The sequence below is a fragment of the Megalobrama amblycephala genome, linkage group LG1, assembly GCF_018812025.1.
Source record: "Megalobrama amblycephala isolate DHTTF-2021 linkage group LG1, ASM1881202v1, whole genome shotgun sequence".
NCBI classification, from domain to species: Eukaryota; Metazoa; Chordata; class Actinopteri; order Cypriniformes; family Xenocyprididae; genus Megalobrama; species Megalobrama amblycephala.
In genome coordinates this window covers 971,023-988,763 of record NC_063044.1, presented here as the reverse complement: position 1 = coordinate 988,763, position 17,741 = coordinate 971,023, and the positions used below count along the sequence as shown (strand labels likewise).

At 37.3% G+C, this 17,741-nt stretch overlaps 1 protein-coding gene across 4 annotated transcripts in view; it reads right to left on the bottom strand.

Moving 5' to 3' along the window:
- The window catches only part of LOC125244424, a 95,960-nt gene that overhangs the window by 19,132 nt on the left and 59,087 nt on the right, over positions 1-17,741 (bottom strand). For 3 of the 4 annotated variants that reach the window (XM_048154647.1, XM_048154581.1, XM_048154534.1), the window contains 3 exons: positions 1,154-1,317; positions 718-891; positions 463-630 (listed from right to left, as the gene is read on the bottom strand). In XM_048154647.1, coding sequence (XP_048010604.1) covers positions 463-630; positions 718-891; positions 1,154-1,317 — 506 coding nt within the window. Of the gene's footprint in view, positions 1-462; positions 631-717; positions 892-1,153; positions 1,328-1,710; positions 1,882-17,741 lie in introns of all 4 variants that reach the window. The other variant, XM_048154713.1, reaches the window with a different exon arrangement.

Genomic DNA, 17,741 nt, shown 5'->3' with positions numbered 1-17,741 from the left:
CTTTGTGATTTTTATGATAGACCAAAATAAAAGATTAACTATAAAGATTAACAATAAAATCAACTGCAAAAAAGTATAAATTTTAACATTTTAAAATGAGAATATCAAGAAAATATTGTACATGAGTACCATTAAACCATGTATCTCTGATAGAGTAATCTGCTGTCATTCATGTTATGCTAGTTTTTAGTCTGTTCTCAATTCTGTGTTTATCTGTTAGATTTTACAACCACAAAGTTTCAAATGAATCAGTCAATCATCAATTTTCCTTAAGCTGTATTATGGACTATATCAGTGTATAATAGTATTTGAATCTTTCTTCACATGCCATGTTATTAATGATGCAGAGTAACTCAAGTTGTTAGTTGGCATGAAACAAAAGTCGCAACAGATTTTTTTTTTAATTGTTCAAAATACAACCATGCAATTGAAAATTCAATTGCTATACATAATATTACTAACTCAAGTATTTCCAGTTTGCATTGCATCAGTAGATCACTGAGGTTTTTCACTCCAGAATCTCCTAGTTTATTCCCGCTCAGTTCCAGTTCTCTCAGGTGTGATGGGTTTGATTTCAGAGCTGAAGTCACAGCCGAACAACCTTCATCTGTCATTTCACAGCCTCTTAAGCTAAATTGGGAGAAATTAGATGAACAAACTTTTCATTTCGTTTCATTAAAATACCAAAATACTTTCTTGTATGTGAACGTTACTGACCTCAATCTCTCCAGTTTACAGTGTGAATCCTTCAGTACATCACATAAGTGCTTCACTCCTGTGTTTTTTATTTGATTCCCACTGAGATCCAGCTGTCTCAGGTGTGATGGGTTTAATTTCAGAGCTGAAGTCAGGGTGAAACACTGATTCTCTGTAATATTACATCCACACAGACTGAAGACACAAAAGGGAAAATGTGTTAGATCTACAATTACCACCTTATTTAAGTGCATGTAATTAATTTAATTTCCATAGTCTATTTTAACCCTGTTGCCATAAATCTGTATGCTGTAAATTATTAAGTGTGACCAATAGGGAAATGCCACAAGATAAAGTGCTATAAACGCTATTATTTAGCTCCCACTGTCTTCAAATAAATAACTACACAGTAAACTGTAATCACACAGTGACTGATGTTCAGTATAATGATACTAACTGTAGTTTCTCCAGCTTGCATTGTGGGTTCTTCATTAGATCACTGAGGTTTTTCACTCCAGAGTCTCCTAGTTTATTTTCACTAAGGTTCAGGTCTCTCAGATGTGACGGGTTTGATTTCAGAGCTGAAGTCAGGATGATACACTGATTCTCTGTAATACTGCAGGTAAACAGCCTGAAAAAAAAGTGAGACAGAAAAAAAACTGTTGATTAAGGATGACACAATCAAGGACGAGTGTGTGCAGTTTCACAAAAGCAAACATACTCCATGTCTACATTGAACATTATTTACATTTATTCTTTCAAATCCCTTTCTAATTACTTTCTTTCTAAATATATATAAAGTTGTTTTATGTAATTTTCTAATATAAAAATTATATAGAAATCATATGTTGTGAATCTTGTGATGTCTTCACAAGTAAGGTTTCTCCCTATACAGAATTAATAATGTAAATAATTAAATCATTACTGTCTTACTTCTTTTCACAGACCTGTAGAAATATTAACTAAAGTAACACAACACTAAAATAATGTAATTATTTAAACTGAAATACTCACGTCAGTGTGTTGAATTTACAGTGTTTGTCCTTCAGTAGAGCAGAGAGATTCTCTACATTTGTGTCTCCTAGTTTACGTTCACTCAGATTCAGCTCATTCAGGAGTAATAGGTTTTGACCCACAAGTCCATGCACATACTGACAGGCTTTCTCTGCATCAGGACTCAAAAACCTGCAGAAGGGAAGCATAACATATACTGCTTAAAATTCCCTGTAGTCAGTTTTTAAAACCCTGAAATCACTTTAATACAACAGCATATTGTATTAATAAAATAATATTTCTATAAATATATTATTTCATCATGCCTCACCTTAGTGTCAGTTTACAGTCTGGTTTTTGTGGTACATTAAGGAGCTCCTCCACTCCTGATTGTCCAGGATCATTTCCTGTGAGATCCAGCTCTATCAGGTGTGAAGGATTTGATGTCAGAGCTGAAGCCAGAGCTTTATAACCGTCTTCTGTGATACTGCAGTCTGAGAGTCTAAATAATAAAACTGTAATCAATTACTCAATTAATAAAAACAATATATAATTTTCAGCATTACACCATTAGGACATTTATAATGTCCAGCACCTCAAAGACATCAATTTATCAATAGCTGTGTAACGTTTCTATGCATATTGTGCACCATTGCATTCACTGCTGAATATAGTACCTGCCAAATAGTATGTGTACCAACATTTGAAACTTTTTTTACAGACCAGCTTTAGGTATCAACTTTATTGATTCATGTTTACATTAACCAAAGTCAAACCTGAGTATCTGCAGTGCACACTGTGAGTTTTCCAATAGAGAGGCGATTTGTGTTACTCCAGTGTCTCCTATTTTATTCTCACTCAGATCCAGCTCTCTGAGGTTTGAAGGGTTTGAATTAAAAGCTGACGCCAGAGCAGCACAACCTTCTTGAGTAATACAAATGTGATGAAACCTGTAGAAACAAATTGAAAACATCCAAATTTTAGCTATGCATACAATTATACAATTAATCAATATGAGATATACAGGTGCTGGTCATATAATTAGAATATCATCAAAAAGTTGATTTATTTCAGCAATTCCATTCAAAAAGTGAAACTTGTGTATTATATTCATTCATTATACACAGACTGATATATTTCAAATGTTTATTTCTTTTAATTTTGATGATTATAACTGACAACTAAGGAAAATCCCAAATTCAGTATCTCAGAAAATTAGAATATTACTTAAGACCAATACAAAGAAAGGATTTTTAGAAATCTTGGCCAACTGAAAAGTATGAACATGAAAAGTATGAGCATGTACAGCACTCAGTACTTAGTTGGGTCTCCTTTTGCCTGAATTACTGCAGCAATGCGGCGTGGCATGGAGTCGATCAGTCTGTGGCACTGCTCAGGTGTTATGAGAGCCCAGGTTGCTCTGATAGTGGCCTTCAGCTCTTCTGCATTGTTGGGTCTGGCATATCGCATCTACCTCTTCACAATACCCCATAGATTTTCTATGGAGTTAAGGTCAGGCGAGTTTGCTGGCCAATTAAGAACAGGGATACCATGGTCCTTATACCAGGTACTGGTAGCTTTGGCACTGTGCGCAGGTGCCAGTCCTGTTGGAAAATGAAATCTGAATCTCCATAAAGTTGGTCAGCAGCAGGAAGCATGAAGTGCTCTAAAACTTCCTGGTATATGGCTGCGTTGACCTTGGACCTCAGAAAACACAGTGGACCAACACCAGCAGATGACATGGCACCCCAAACCATCATAGACTGTGGAAACTTTACACTGGACCTCAAGCAATGTGGATTGTGTGCCTCTCCTCTCTTCCTCCTGATTCTGGGACCATGATTTCCAAAGGAAATGCAAAATTTACTTTCATCAGAGAACATAACTTTGGACCACTCAGCAGCAGTCCAGTCCTTTTTGTATTTAGCCCAGGCGAGACGCTTCTGACACTGTCTGTTGTTTAAGAGTGGCTTGACACAAGGAATGCGAGAGCTGAAACCCATGGCTTGTATACGTCTATGCGTAGTGGTTCTTGAAGCACTGACTCCAGCTGCAGTCCACTCTTTGTGAATCTCCCCCACATTTTTGAATGGGTTTTGTTTCACAATCCTCTCCAGGGTGCGGTTATCCCTATTGCTTGTACACTTTTTTCTACCACATCTTTTCCTTCCCTTCGCCTCTCTATTAATGTGCTTGGACACAGAGCTCTGTGAACAGCCAGACTCTTTTGCAATGACCTTTTGTGTCTTGCCCTCCTTGTGCAAGGTGTCAATGGTCGTCTTTTGGACAACTGTCAAGTCAGCAGTTTGCAGGTGTTTTGAGTTAATTAGCTGATTAGAGTGTGGCACCAGAAGATAGGCGCATTCACCAGTGCACTCCAAAAGTGTTAAAGGCCCGCTGAAGTGTCTTGGAACGCATAGCATTATTTAGTGTCTTGACGTAATCTTAACTGAAACAGGAAGACAGGGCAGGATATATCGAACAGCCCTGCCCCTTTTTAAATAGATTTTTCAATTAATTATATTACAACTGTGGAATGTTGTAACTATAGTTTCTGTGTTGCTATTTTTCATAACAAATGCTATAAATGAAAAAAGAAAAAGCAATGCAATGTGCAATTCAAAATACGAGTTAAACACCTGTGAATAATCAATACAAAAAAAATACTTTATTTTAAGATCTGCTGAGATATAATGATGCCTCCATCTTCCGTGCTCCAGTTAAAACTGTTGAATATGTCAGCCTCATGGGCAGCCATTGTGCTTCGGGCGTCAATCATCACAGTTTTGGGAGAGTGTCATGCTCCACACACAAACATACACACACACACACACACACACACACAAACACACACACACACACACACACACACACACACACACACACACACACACACACATTAAACAATAATTTATAGTACTTACTCCTGCATTTAAATGTGGTTGTCACTCCTGAAACTTTACAGTGTTTTTGTGGCTGTAAATGTAGTTACATCCAAACAACATATATATCATGCATATGTATTTTGTAAAAAAAAATATCTAAAATAAAATTGCACCTTTATTATTTTTTTTTTCTGTTGTCACATCACCTACCTCAGTATCTCCAATTGACACTTTTCACTCCTCAGTCCAGTGCAGAGCAGCTTCACTCCAGAATCCCACAGATTATTATTGCTCATGTTCAGCTCTTTCAGACTGGTATCTGATCCAAGAACTGTAGCCAAAGCTGAACAGCTTTTGTCTGTTAAGTTACAATCATTCAACCTACAAGGGCAATAAATCAAATCACATTAGATGGAACACATACATTTTTCAGTATATACATGTTAAATATATTTTCCATTATTTTTAAACAAACAGTAAACACAGTAAGTATTTACTGTACAGTAAGTACAGTGAACAGAGGTGTAAAGTCCAGGGGTCAAAAAGTAAAAGTTCTGCCATATGTTTATTCCACCCATTCAGCCAGCTTATTTTGCTAATAAGTTCTACCTCCTGGCTGAAAAACTGTGCTAATTAGCAAATCTAGAGGATTGGAAAAAAATACTGTGGAGGACTTTTACTTTCTGAACCTGGACTATACACCTCTGACAGTGAGAGGGGTGAGCTACTCTGACATTACTCAACTAGTATTTTCTTTACATTAGTATATATATATATATTTTTTTTTTTTTTTTTTTTGACAAATTTGCACGATAAAACAAAAGTGGATACTGTGCTTCATCCTTTGCCAACTAAAGTTCATGTTTTGCTGAAAATATGTGGAATATGATTATTAGAGACAATTAATTAATATGTAATATTAAAGCTGCAATCCGTAAGTTTTGCCTCTTTGTCGCCATCTCTGTTTGAAATCTGCAATTGCAGTTATTTGTGAAATTATCATCTTTACGTGGGCTGTGTATTAGCATGGCTCCTCAGTGGATGAATCTAATGTTTACTGTCAGTCACCACATCGGTGTGGATACTGTACTTCGAAATCACAGATTCTACATCTTGGAAGCATGACCAAAACAATAATTTTCACTGTAAAATGTCATCTGAACAAGTAAGTAACAAATCTGCCACTTTTGTTCTGACCAACTGAAAAAACAACAAAAAAACCAACAACGGTATCAGCCGGATTAGGAAACACTATTACAAGCTTACCGTTGTGAATCTGGTTAGGGTAAGGAGATAGTTTTGAACACTGGATGGTTATGTACTTGCTCAAAATTTTATTTTGAATCATTTTTAACCAAAAAAGGTTACAGAGTGCAGCTTTAATTAATATGGTCACTATAGAGCAATAAAGATAAATGAATTTTTCAGATGAGAACAAAACATGACAAACTGCATTAACTGACTTACAGAGCTCTTTTGGAGGTTTTGATGACTGCTGATAATTTAATGAGACACTCGTCCGATTTCTTGAATTTCTGAAGCTCAAACTCCTCCAGCTCTTCCTCTGATGTCAACAATACAAAGGCCAAAGCAGACCATTGGGCAGGTGAAAGGTCAGCAGATGAGAGACTTCCTTCTCTAAGTTGAGTCTGAATCTCTTTCACCAGGGTTTGGTCGTTCAGTTCATTCAGACAGTAGAACAGATTGATGGATCTCTCTGCAGACAGATTATCTTCTAATTTCTGCTTAATGTACTGAACTATTTTCTTTTTGCTCTCATCATTGTCGTCTTGCTGTGTCAATAGACCTCGTAAGAGTCGCTGATTGGACTGGAGTGACAGACCAAGGAGGAAGCGAAGGAAAAGGTCCAGGTGTCCATTGTCACTCTCGAGCGCCTTGTCCACTGCGGTCTTGAGCAAATCAATCATGGTTTCAATTTTGTTTTCCTGTTGTGTAGACTCCTGATCAAACACACTTTTCTTGTTAATGTCTAGAAACAGATGAGCATAAAGGGCTGCAATAAACTCTTGAATGCTCAAGTGAACAAAGCAGTACATGGTACCAACAGTGATCCCCGTTTCCTCCTTAAAGATCTCAGTACACATGCCTGAATACACCGATGCTTTAGAAACATCAATACCACATGCTTCCAGGTCTGATTCATAAAAGATCAGGTTGTTTCTTTCCAGATGATGAAATGCCAGTTTCCCCAGTGAAAGGATGGCATCTTTATCCCGGGAAATATCTGCTGCGTATTCTCCCTCGTATTTTCGACGGCTCTGCAGGATCTGAAAGCGGAGAAAGTGTGTGTACATTTGTGTCAGAGTCCTGGGAGTGTCTTCAGTATTTGATTCCTGCAGTGTTTTAGAGATGTCACCAGCCTGATTATTTTTCCAATCATTATTTCTTTTCTCCTCCAAAATGTTCTGGAGAACAGTGGCTGAAATCCAGCAGAAGACTGGGATGTGGCACATGATAAAGAGACTCTTTGATTTTTTAACATGATCAATGATTTCTTTGGCTATTTTCTCATCTGTGAATCTTTTTCTGAAGTACTCCTCTTTTTGTGCATCATTGAACCCTCTGACCTCTGTCAGCCGGTCGATACATTCAGGAGGAATCTTACCGGCAGCTGCTGGTCTGGTGGTGATCCAGATGAGAGCAGAAGGGAGCAGATTTCCCTTGATGAGGTTTGTTAGGAGAACATCCAGAGAGGCTGGTGATGATATATCACACAATGTCTCATTACAATCAAACTTCAGAGGAAGGCGACATTCGTCCAATCCATCAAGGATGAAGAGGACTTTGAACTGATTTCTTCTTGTAAGGTGCAGTCCTTTTGTCTCTGGGAAAAACTGAGTTATAAGATCCACTAAACTTGATTTTTCCTTCTCTTTTAAGCTCATCTCTCTGAACGGAAGAGGAAATATGTAGTGGATATCTTGATTTTCTTTTCCTTCAGCCCAATCCAGAACAAACTTTTGCACAGAGATGGTTTTTCCGATGCCAGCGACTCCTTTTGTCAGTACAGTTCGGATCTTCTTGTCTTGTTCTGGTGCTTCAAACAAATTTTTGCTTTCAACTGGTATCTCTTGTGATTGATGACTCCTGGAAGCAACTTCAATCTGTCTGACCTCATGTTCAGTATTGACCTGTTCACTGCCACCCTGAGTGATATAGAGATCTGTGTAGATGTTATTCAGAAGTGTGGAGTCACCATGCTTTGCAATTCCTTCAAACACACATTGATACTTCTTCTTAAGGCCACATTTTAGTTGATGAATGAAGAACAGCTCATCTAAGCACAGGAACAAAAATGGATATTTTAAGATATTTTGTCTTAATTTACTCTAAGTGACAATTTGACAGATGGTCGTGAGTCTCTTACCTTCTAGAGCATTAGCAGCTTCATCTTGCTTCATCTCTCTCAGGTAATGTAGTGTGAGATCAAGAGCTGCTTCTTTGATAATGCATCTATTCTCATTAAAGTCCTTCACAAAGTGTTGTGTGTTCTCTTTTTGTAATATTTTCTTAAACATTTCCAGCTCATTCTTCAGAAATGTGATTACTTTGCTCTCAAGATCCTACAAGACAAATAAAAATAAAAATAATAATATTAATAATAATAAAAAGAGACAGATTAACAAAATTTATCCAAATCCACATCCATATTTGGTCAAAACTATTTATTTAGCAATGCAATTATTTGCAGCAATATTTGCAAAAGAATCCAGTTTAAAAAACATGTTAGCATGTCAGTTTTAATATATAAAAAGTACACATACACCACATCTTTTTCTTCTTGCATAGTGATTCTTAATTTATGGTTTCTTAAAAGCAAACATAAATGCTCAAAAAAATCCTACTGAGTATCTGTGAGAAATGTGGTTCAGTAACACATGCTTGCTATAAATATTATGAAAATGCATTTTCCCTACCTGGAAGATACTGAGGAGACTCTTTTTGAAATTCTTGTGGTTCCTGTGCCTGTTAGCAAATAAAATATGCTGCATTTTCAAGGAAATATTAGAGACATTGTTGAGACAAAACGTGTTTAACAAAGAGAAAAAGAACGCATCATCCTGTAAAATTCACACTGTTAAAGTCTAGGATCTACTTAATCATAAACAGTCTATATGTGATAAACAATAAGCCACACTTAAAATACCTTTTGGAAGTTTCTTCACAGAAATCTGGTGGATAACCTTTTGACCGGTCACTCTTCACAGACACAGAGCTGGACACACATGAGCCTGATTTTACACTAATGACACAAAGAACAGAGAGAGAAAAACACTTTATTACTTTAATTAAGTTTCATTTGGAAATATTTAATGTTGCAAATTGTAATTAAATGCATTATAGCCAATAGCCATGCATTTTTTTCTCACTAATAATGGATAGATTGGATGCATTCATGTTTGTTTGCCAGTTTTATTTCCCTGCTTGTGTAACTATGTTACTGGAAAGGAGCTGCTGAAGTTCAGACTGATCAGAATGGGGAAGAAAGAAGATTTAAGTGACTTTAAACATGGCATTTTTGAGGAACCATATCTATGGTTTACAGAGAATGGTCTATATTAAAAAAAAAGTGAGCAAGGTTATGAATGCTCGCTGCAATTCCACGTGCGTTTCCCAAAAATGCATTTAGCATGAATGCATGAGAATGCGTTCTATGTGCTACTTAAGAGTCGCTGTCCATTTCTCAAGTGCTGAAATATTACCTTATAGAATCGTATCCTTTAATGTTTAACCTAATAATCGTCACCTGATGTGGATTAGAAAAAATAAATAAATAAATAAATAAAGATACCTTTCAAAAAGATTAAATTAAGAGAGAGAAAGGTAGAGAGAAAAGATTAAATTAAGAGAGAGAAAAGGTAGAGAGAAACAAAGATGTAATTTTCAGAACATTATTTTAAATTATACATAGGCTATATATATATATATATATATATATATATATATATATACACAGTCAAACCAAAATTTATTCAGACACCTTGAACATTTCATTCATTAATACAGTTTATTTACTATAGTTTAAAAAAAAAATGGTAATACAGTATGACAAGATCTCAGCGTTAAACTGTGTCAGAAAATAATAATCTTTAATTATGTTTAATTAACATGGTTTTAAAAGATGTAATATAAGTCTAAGGTGTCCCCTGAATGTGTCTGTGAAGTTTCAGCTCAAAATACCCCATAGATTTTTTAACTGCCTATTTTGGGGCATCATTATAAATGCGCCGATTTATGCTGTGGCCCCTTTAAATGCCATGATCTCCGCCCACGGAGCTTGCGCTTGCCATAAACAGTGCCTTAACAAAGTTTATACAGCTAATATAACCCTCAAAATGGATCTTTACAAAGTGTTCGTCATGCATGCGGCATGCATGTGTCGGATTATGTGAGTATTGTATACTGTTATATTGTTTACATTGATTCTGAATGAGTTTGAAGCTATGCTGCGTGGCTAAAGCTAACATTACACACTGTTGGAGAGATTTATAAAGAATGAAGTTGTGTTTATGCATTATACAGACTGCAAGTGTTTAAAAATGAAAATAGCGACGGCTCTTGTCTCCGTAAAACCTTAGCTATGTTATACACATTTCACTTGAATAAAGGTGTAATCTGCCAGTTGTCCTGTAGGTGACGTCACTATTCTGTCTTCTTACGATGCACTTAGGGCTTTACGATTACTCCAGAGCACTAGTAGATCTACGATCATTTTTAAGTGTTACTTAAGTTACGATGCTTTTGGGAAACAGACCGTAACATTAAGAATAGTCTTACGATTGTTTTTTCGAACTTCTTAGGCTTACGATGCTTTTGGGAAATGCAACCCTAGTTGATGCCAGAGGTCAGAGAAGAATGGCCACTCTGGTTCAAGCTAAAAGAAAGGCAACAGTAACTCAAATAATCACTTGTTACAACAGAAGGCACAACAGGTCAAACCTTGAAGCAGATGGACAACAGCAGCAGAAGACAAGTTGGGCCGTATTAATGCACATGCTTACCTGGGCTTAAGCCCAGGGCCCTCGGCTGAGGGAGGGCCCCGGTGATTTCTTTTAATTGTGTGATTACTTTGTGTTCATGTTGCTCAAACAGCATGTTATCAAGCTACAGAGAAACTGGGAGCCAGGCAACAGACAAGTGACCATTCCTGAGTGATGACGTCACATCACTACTCACATTCTAGCAGAACGGTTTGGCACGGTTGGCTAATTCCGGGCAGAGAACAGTTTGTAATCATGCCGTTCCGTGCCAGGCTCAAGTGAAAATATAGCTAGAACCATTCCTTACCATTCATCCGTTTGGCATAATGGTGGAAAGCAGATTTTGTGAGCAGTGCAGTGGTCTAATGACAATTTACAATAAAATATTTCATTACAAATTTCATTTTCAAACAAACCAAACATATCGGTGACCCCTTGAACTTGGTAAAAATATAATCCGTTAACCATCCTGATTGAATGGTAAAAACATGATTTTTATTGTCAATTTTTCATTTGTTTTTGCTAATTTTAGTTAACTTTCTCATTAGCGTTCACATCCTACGATGATATTAATATGGGGATCGGCTGGAATTAGCATCCTCTCCTGGATTGATTTAGTATTAACATTATAACCTAATGCAACCATTACACTATTTGCTTTTCTAATGTTTTAAAATTGATCATCCGTATGCAATAAAAAATGTAGCGCATTGGAATGGAAAAACACATTCTGTGTAAACAGCCCCAAAGAAAACAATGTGTTTGAATTTTAAAGACAAGGTGCGGTGCGGTGCTGCGCGCTTCACGACCGATGTGCGACCCTTCACTCACTGAACCCTGCAGTCATCAGTAATGTTCTGAATTTTCAGGACCTGAAGGATTTTTCTGAAAAATATTGGGCAGTTTAACGGTTCAGGACAAACAAGAGACTCATGAACATCTATCACAACCATCCGCTGCTTCTCCAGTGGTGGCAGCTAATGTGACTTTATCACATCATTTTCCCCCTCTCCAAGCTGTGTACTGGCCAGAAACCTGGACAGATAGTCGGCTACCACATTGAGTCTGCCAGGTCGGTGCCATATCTTAAAGCGGTATGGCTGCAAAGCGAGGTACCACCGTGTGACTCTGGCATTGTGGTCCTTCATGGACTGGATCCAGGTTAGGGCCCGGTGGTCGGTTTCTAGGTCGAACTCTCGCCCAAGGAGGTAGTAGCGCAAGCTGTCTAGGGACCACTTGATGGCAAGACCTTCCTTCTTGGTCACCGAATATCTAGTCTCCCTGGGAAGTAGCTTGCGGCTGAGGCAAACAACTTGCCTCTCTTCTCCGGTGGTTCCCTGGGCAAGAACCGCACCAATCCCCGTTGCAGAAGCGTCTACTTGCACCAGGAACCTCTGAGAAAATTGTGGACTCTGCAGGACCGGGCTGGAGCACATCTTGTCTTTAAGAGTAGTGAAAGCTGTTTCACATTCATCGGTCCATGGGATGGGGTTTATCACAGTTTTGGACAACAGGTTGGTCAGGCGAGACACGATGGAAGCAAAGTTTGGTACTAATCGCCTGTACCAGCCTACCAGTCCTAGGAATGATCTCACTTCTTTCTAAGTCTTTGGTTGTGGGCTCCTTCATATTGCCTCCACCTTGTCCATCTGTGGTCTCAGTTGTCTGTTGCCCAGGTGATGCTCCAGGTAGTTTGCCTCTTGCCTTGCCCACTCACATTTTGAAACATTTAAAGGCAATCCTGCTTCGTCTATCCTCTTTAGAGTTTGTTGGAGGAGTTGGAGATGCTCTGCCCATGAGTTGCTATGAATTACCATGTCATCCAGGTATGCTGCAGACCAGTCTTCACAGCCTTGGAAGACTCGAACCATCAGTCTCTGAAATGTGGCCAGTGCCCCGTGCAGGCCAAAAGGAAAGACCGTGAATTGGTATAGTCCTAGCGGAGTTCGGAATGCAGTATAGGGTCTGGACTCAGGGTTGAGGGGTACTTGCCAGTATCCCTTGCACAGGTCTAATGTGGCGATATACTGTGCTCTTCCAATTTTCTCCAACAGATCGTCTATTCTTGGCATGGGGTATGCATCAAACTTAGACTAGGCGTCGAGCTTGCGGAAGTCGATGCAGACACGCAGGGATCCATCTTTCTTTGGGACGATCACCATTGGGCTGTACCACTCGCTTGTTGAAGGCTCAATCACCCCTAACTCCTTCATCACCTTGATCTCCTCCTTCAAGGGTTCCACCAGCCTCTCAGGCACCCGGTAAGGACGTTGGCATGATGGTGTCAGATCGGAAAAGTGGATGTTATGTTTGGTCAGCTCAGTCCGTCCAGGCCTCTGATGGAACAAAGCAGGAAACTGGTTCAGGAGGTGCTGCAGCTCTTCCTTCTTGGAGTCTTCTAGGTGCGCTAGGGTCAACACAGATGGCTGTCTCTTTGCACCCTCTGATTCCTCTGCCACCTCCACCTTCCTCACCACAAGAGATGTTTCCGGTCCCTTACCGGGTGGCTCCTTCCACTCCTACAACAGGTTCATGTGGTAGGTCTGCCTGGTCTTGCCCTTGTCTGGATGATGCACTTCATATGTGACTGGTCCCATCTTGCAGACCACAGTGTATGGCCCTTGCCATTTAGCCAGTTGCTTGCTCGTTGAGGTTGGCAACAGGAGTAATATTTTAGATTCTCTTTGGCCTGTTCTCTGTACTGCTCGGACGATCTTGCATCTCTAGCAATGATTGACCTGTTGAACTCACCTGACATAGCTCACATTAAATTCCTAATAATAGATGAGTTGATGTCATAATAACATCTCGAGAATATGAAATATATGAGCTTATTAAACTTTACCAGTCACAAATACATATGTAGAACGTTCTTTTTCAAAGCTGTCATAGTAAAACAACAACAAAAAAACAGCAATGGCAGAAGAAAGAATTATTCTGACATGCATGTCAATCGAAAGTGTCGTAGTGAGGGAGTAGAACTTTTCCTACATCACAGGGGATTTTGTGTCCTGAAAAAGCTTAAGCAAACCTTTGTAAGTTAGCCCCTATGATCTTATTACATTTTCAGCATTATAAAAAAGCGTCCAGAAAAAAACCTTTTTGTATATTTTCATATGAAATCATAAAAGCGAGTGAAATGTTGTATATGAGTGCTTTAACAAAAGACTGTTTTGATAGGAAGATGGAGCTGATGTAGGTAGTACTTCTAAGTACTGTAAGTAGCCTGTACAAATAGTTCAGACTATGTGCCAATATGTAGTTCATGCAGTGATATTTATAATTTATAACAGACCTATAGGTTTGGATGTTTTGGTAATGGTATTTATTCATGCAAAATAAAAGGCTGATAACTTGCACTTTGTGATTAAGAAGACTGAGTGAATGTAGGTTATAGTTCTGGTGGATGAAGGGCCCCCTCAAGAGGTAAAGCCCAGGGGCCCCTTATAGTCTTAATGCGGCCCAGCACACCGGTGCCACTGCTGTCAGCTGAGATCAGAAAACTGAGGCTACAATTCACATGGGCTCACCAAAAGTGGATAATAGACGATTGAAAAAATGTTGCCTGGTCTGATGAGCATCAATTTCTGCTGCGACACTGAGATGGTAGGGTCAGAATTTAGAGTACCATCTCAAACTGTTTTCTTGAACATGAAAGTGATATGTGTTATGCTGTCATTTTGTTTTGTTTTTATTCATTTTTGACATGATATCTGATGGTCTAATAGGCGAGCAACTGCATAATCCAGACACTTTCATAAAGTAACACTCATTTAATTCAAGATATATATTGTATTAATATTCATGATCTTGTGATACTCTGAGTTACAGCAACATGAAAACAGGAACAAAGTTGTGACATCTAGAAGATCTCTAATGTTTAAACACCTCAGCCAATAAACATCTGTGACCTTATGAATGTAAAATGTCTTTTATGGCGGTGAATCTAAAGTTTAGACTTTAGAATCTAAAGTTGTAACTGAGGTTAATTTTCAACTCTACAGCTCCACTGGACTCTGAACAAGCCAGTTTCTTCATTTCACTTTATTCCCGAGTGTTTGCTGCATTTTATAGAGACTTCTATAAACTAACTCTAAATCTTATTTAGTTTCTTTCTGCTGTGCTCCTGCATGATCACTTTAGTTTTTCATGATTTCAGTAAAGCACACATTGTAATGAAATGAATGAAAACAGATGCAGTCTCACCTCTGTTTCTCTGAGAGACTCATCTTAGAGAGAGAGTCCTTTCCTCGTTCCTCTGACATTACTGCGGTTAAACTGCCATTGAAAACAGATCAACACTGGGATTTTCCTGATGAAGAAATTCTGCTGCTCAGAATGACCTGGACATGAAGTAAATATAATGATGAATGTTGAGTTGACAACAACAAAAAAGGTTCATAAAAACAACATGGGCTCATTTTCAGGATAACTCTTCATGACATATAGCTCTAATAAATATAAGTACACTATGCGTGGAGTAAACATTATTCAGTCCACCTGACGCTGAAAGGCTTATTCATGCATTTGTTACTTCCAGGATTGACTATTGTAATGCACTATTTGTTGTTTTACCTGCTAAATCAATCAGTATCAGTATATCCAGAATTTAGCAGCATCACATCAGCACATCACAGACATGCTTTATAGTTTGCTTTGGCTTCGTGTATTGTTTCTTTGTACTGCATTATTTTAGTATTTCTGTATTTTGTTTTTATTTGCTATTGTTTGTAGCTCTTTGGGTTTTAGAAAAGCGCATTATAAATATAATGTATTATTAATATTCCTGCACTAGAGTTAAAACATTATGGGAAACTGAACTTTTTGCATTAAGAACTATAGTTCTTTTGAATACATAATTTGATCATTAGGTCACACTCAGACTGTCACATGTATCAGTGATTTAACAGCAAAGGTTTATAGGTTTAATGACTTACACAGAATTTATTTCAGAATACAATGTGCCAGTTACTCCCATAGAATTTACCATAGTTATGGAAGCGATACTAACAGGAATCTGTATGCTTTTTAAAATTACATTCATTCTCCTACTGCTTTTCCTGAGCCAATAGAAACTGCAACAGGTAAAATGTGTTTTTCAGGAAAAAAAAAAAAAAAAAAAAAAGAAAGAAACATGGCAGGAGATATAGAAATATTTGTTTTCAAGAAAAAGTTCTTGAAAACAAATATTTCTATATCTCCTGCCATGTTTTTTTTTAAAGTGGAAAAAGATTTGGTCCTTACAACAAAAATATTTTCTCACTAATAAAGTAAAAGAAAGTGTCTTTTAAAATAATAATTTTCACCCTGTTAAATATTTCATGATTAAATATAAAACTAATATTGATATAAGATGCTCATTTTGCCAAGTTCACACAAAAACAGGCCATCATTTATTTTGGTCATGTTTCTACTGAACAACTATGGAAAAATATTGACACATTTATTAAAGATAATATCCAGCAAGATATATCTGAAACTTTAAAAGATATGGTTTTTGGATACTTTGATTTTGACCCTATTAAAAACAAAGATTTGTTACAGATTTAATTTATTTTCTTGGCAAGTTTTATATCCATAAATGTAATTGTGGATACATTATGTGTACTCTTTACAAAGTCGTATATCATGTCATCTCTGTAGGCTACTGTTTTTATTTACATAAATAAATAAATACATTCTATCACAGCAGGCCTAACTAAATATTATAAATGTAGTCTATTCTATTTAATCATACCTGATATTTGTTTTATTCTTGTTTGACACAAACAAAAACATTACAGCGTCAGTCACCGCTTGTTTCAACTCACTACTTTCGATTTCTCATCACAAAACAGCCTAAACGGAATTTAAAAAAAAAAAAAAAAAAAGTACAAAAAAATACACTTATTTAAAAAAAGGTTATCTGATCATTAACGTAATTATCAATAACTGTGATCGAGGAACTTAATTAAAACTTTAAAACTTACTTTCAATTTGTTTTCGATATTACTCACACATTTAGTGATGGCAACAACTCCAAAACGACTTGCCCAAAAAATCTAAACAGTATTACCGAAAAAAAAAAAAAAATTCACAACCTTCCTTTTCATTATTTTGGCTCGATATAATAAGCACTAAACCGCAGAAGTCGTCCTAATGTGAACAGCGCCAGGAAAGCTCGCTCTTGACGGAGCTGCAAGTAAGGGACCGTGGGGAAAATCAAGTTTTCTTCGTTTTTTGATATAACTCAGTGGGCGGTGTTTTTCTAATAGCTTTTTTTTCTTAAAGGATTAGTTCACTTTCAAATAAAAATTAGCCCAAGTTTAACTTGACCCCAAGCCATCCTAAGTGTACATGACTTTCTTCTTTCTGATGAACACAATCACAGTTATATTACTAAATATCCTAACACATCTGAGCTTCATAATGGCAGTGAACAGGACCAACAAGTATGAGCTGAAGAAAGTCGGTGCGTTCCAAAGGGGATATATCGCCCTCTGAAGGGCAGTTCGGAGTGAAAATAGTCATGGCTGCCATATTGAAGGGTCGTTCCAAACTGAAGTGCTCCAAACTGGCCACTTCAAAGGGCCCTTCGGAATAAAGGATTTCAAAGGGTACAACTGATGGACACTTTGGGCCCCCATGATCCTTTGCACAGGGAAGTTGTTTGACGTCACAGAATGGGTACAGGAGCCTCGGAGTTCGATTTTACCTATAAATGTATGTATAGTATTTTTCTGTACTACTGTAATTTATATGAGTTAGATTTGGCACAGTATTATGGTCAAAAGGACATTGTATATACATATATGTAAATACGGAAGGTGATCTGGCGGAAGCTCGATATTTTACTTCATAAATTGTTATGGATTGTTTTTATACAAATGCATCGTTTCACCTCAGAAGGCCTTTATTAACTCTCCCAAAAGGAATCCGACAAAGAAAATGCTGGTAACACTTTACAATAATGGTTCATTAGTTAACAGTAGTTAACTACATTAATTAACATGAACTAATAATGAACAGCACTTATACAACATCTATTAATCTTTGTTAATGTTAATTTCATCATTTAATACATTATTAAAATCTTGTTAACATTAGTTAATGCACTGTGAACTAACATGAAAAAACTAAGAACAACTGTATTTTCATTAACTAACATTAACGAAGATTAGTAAAT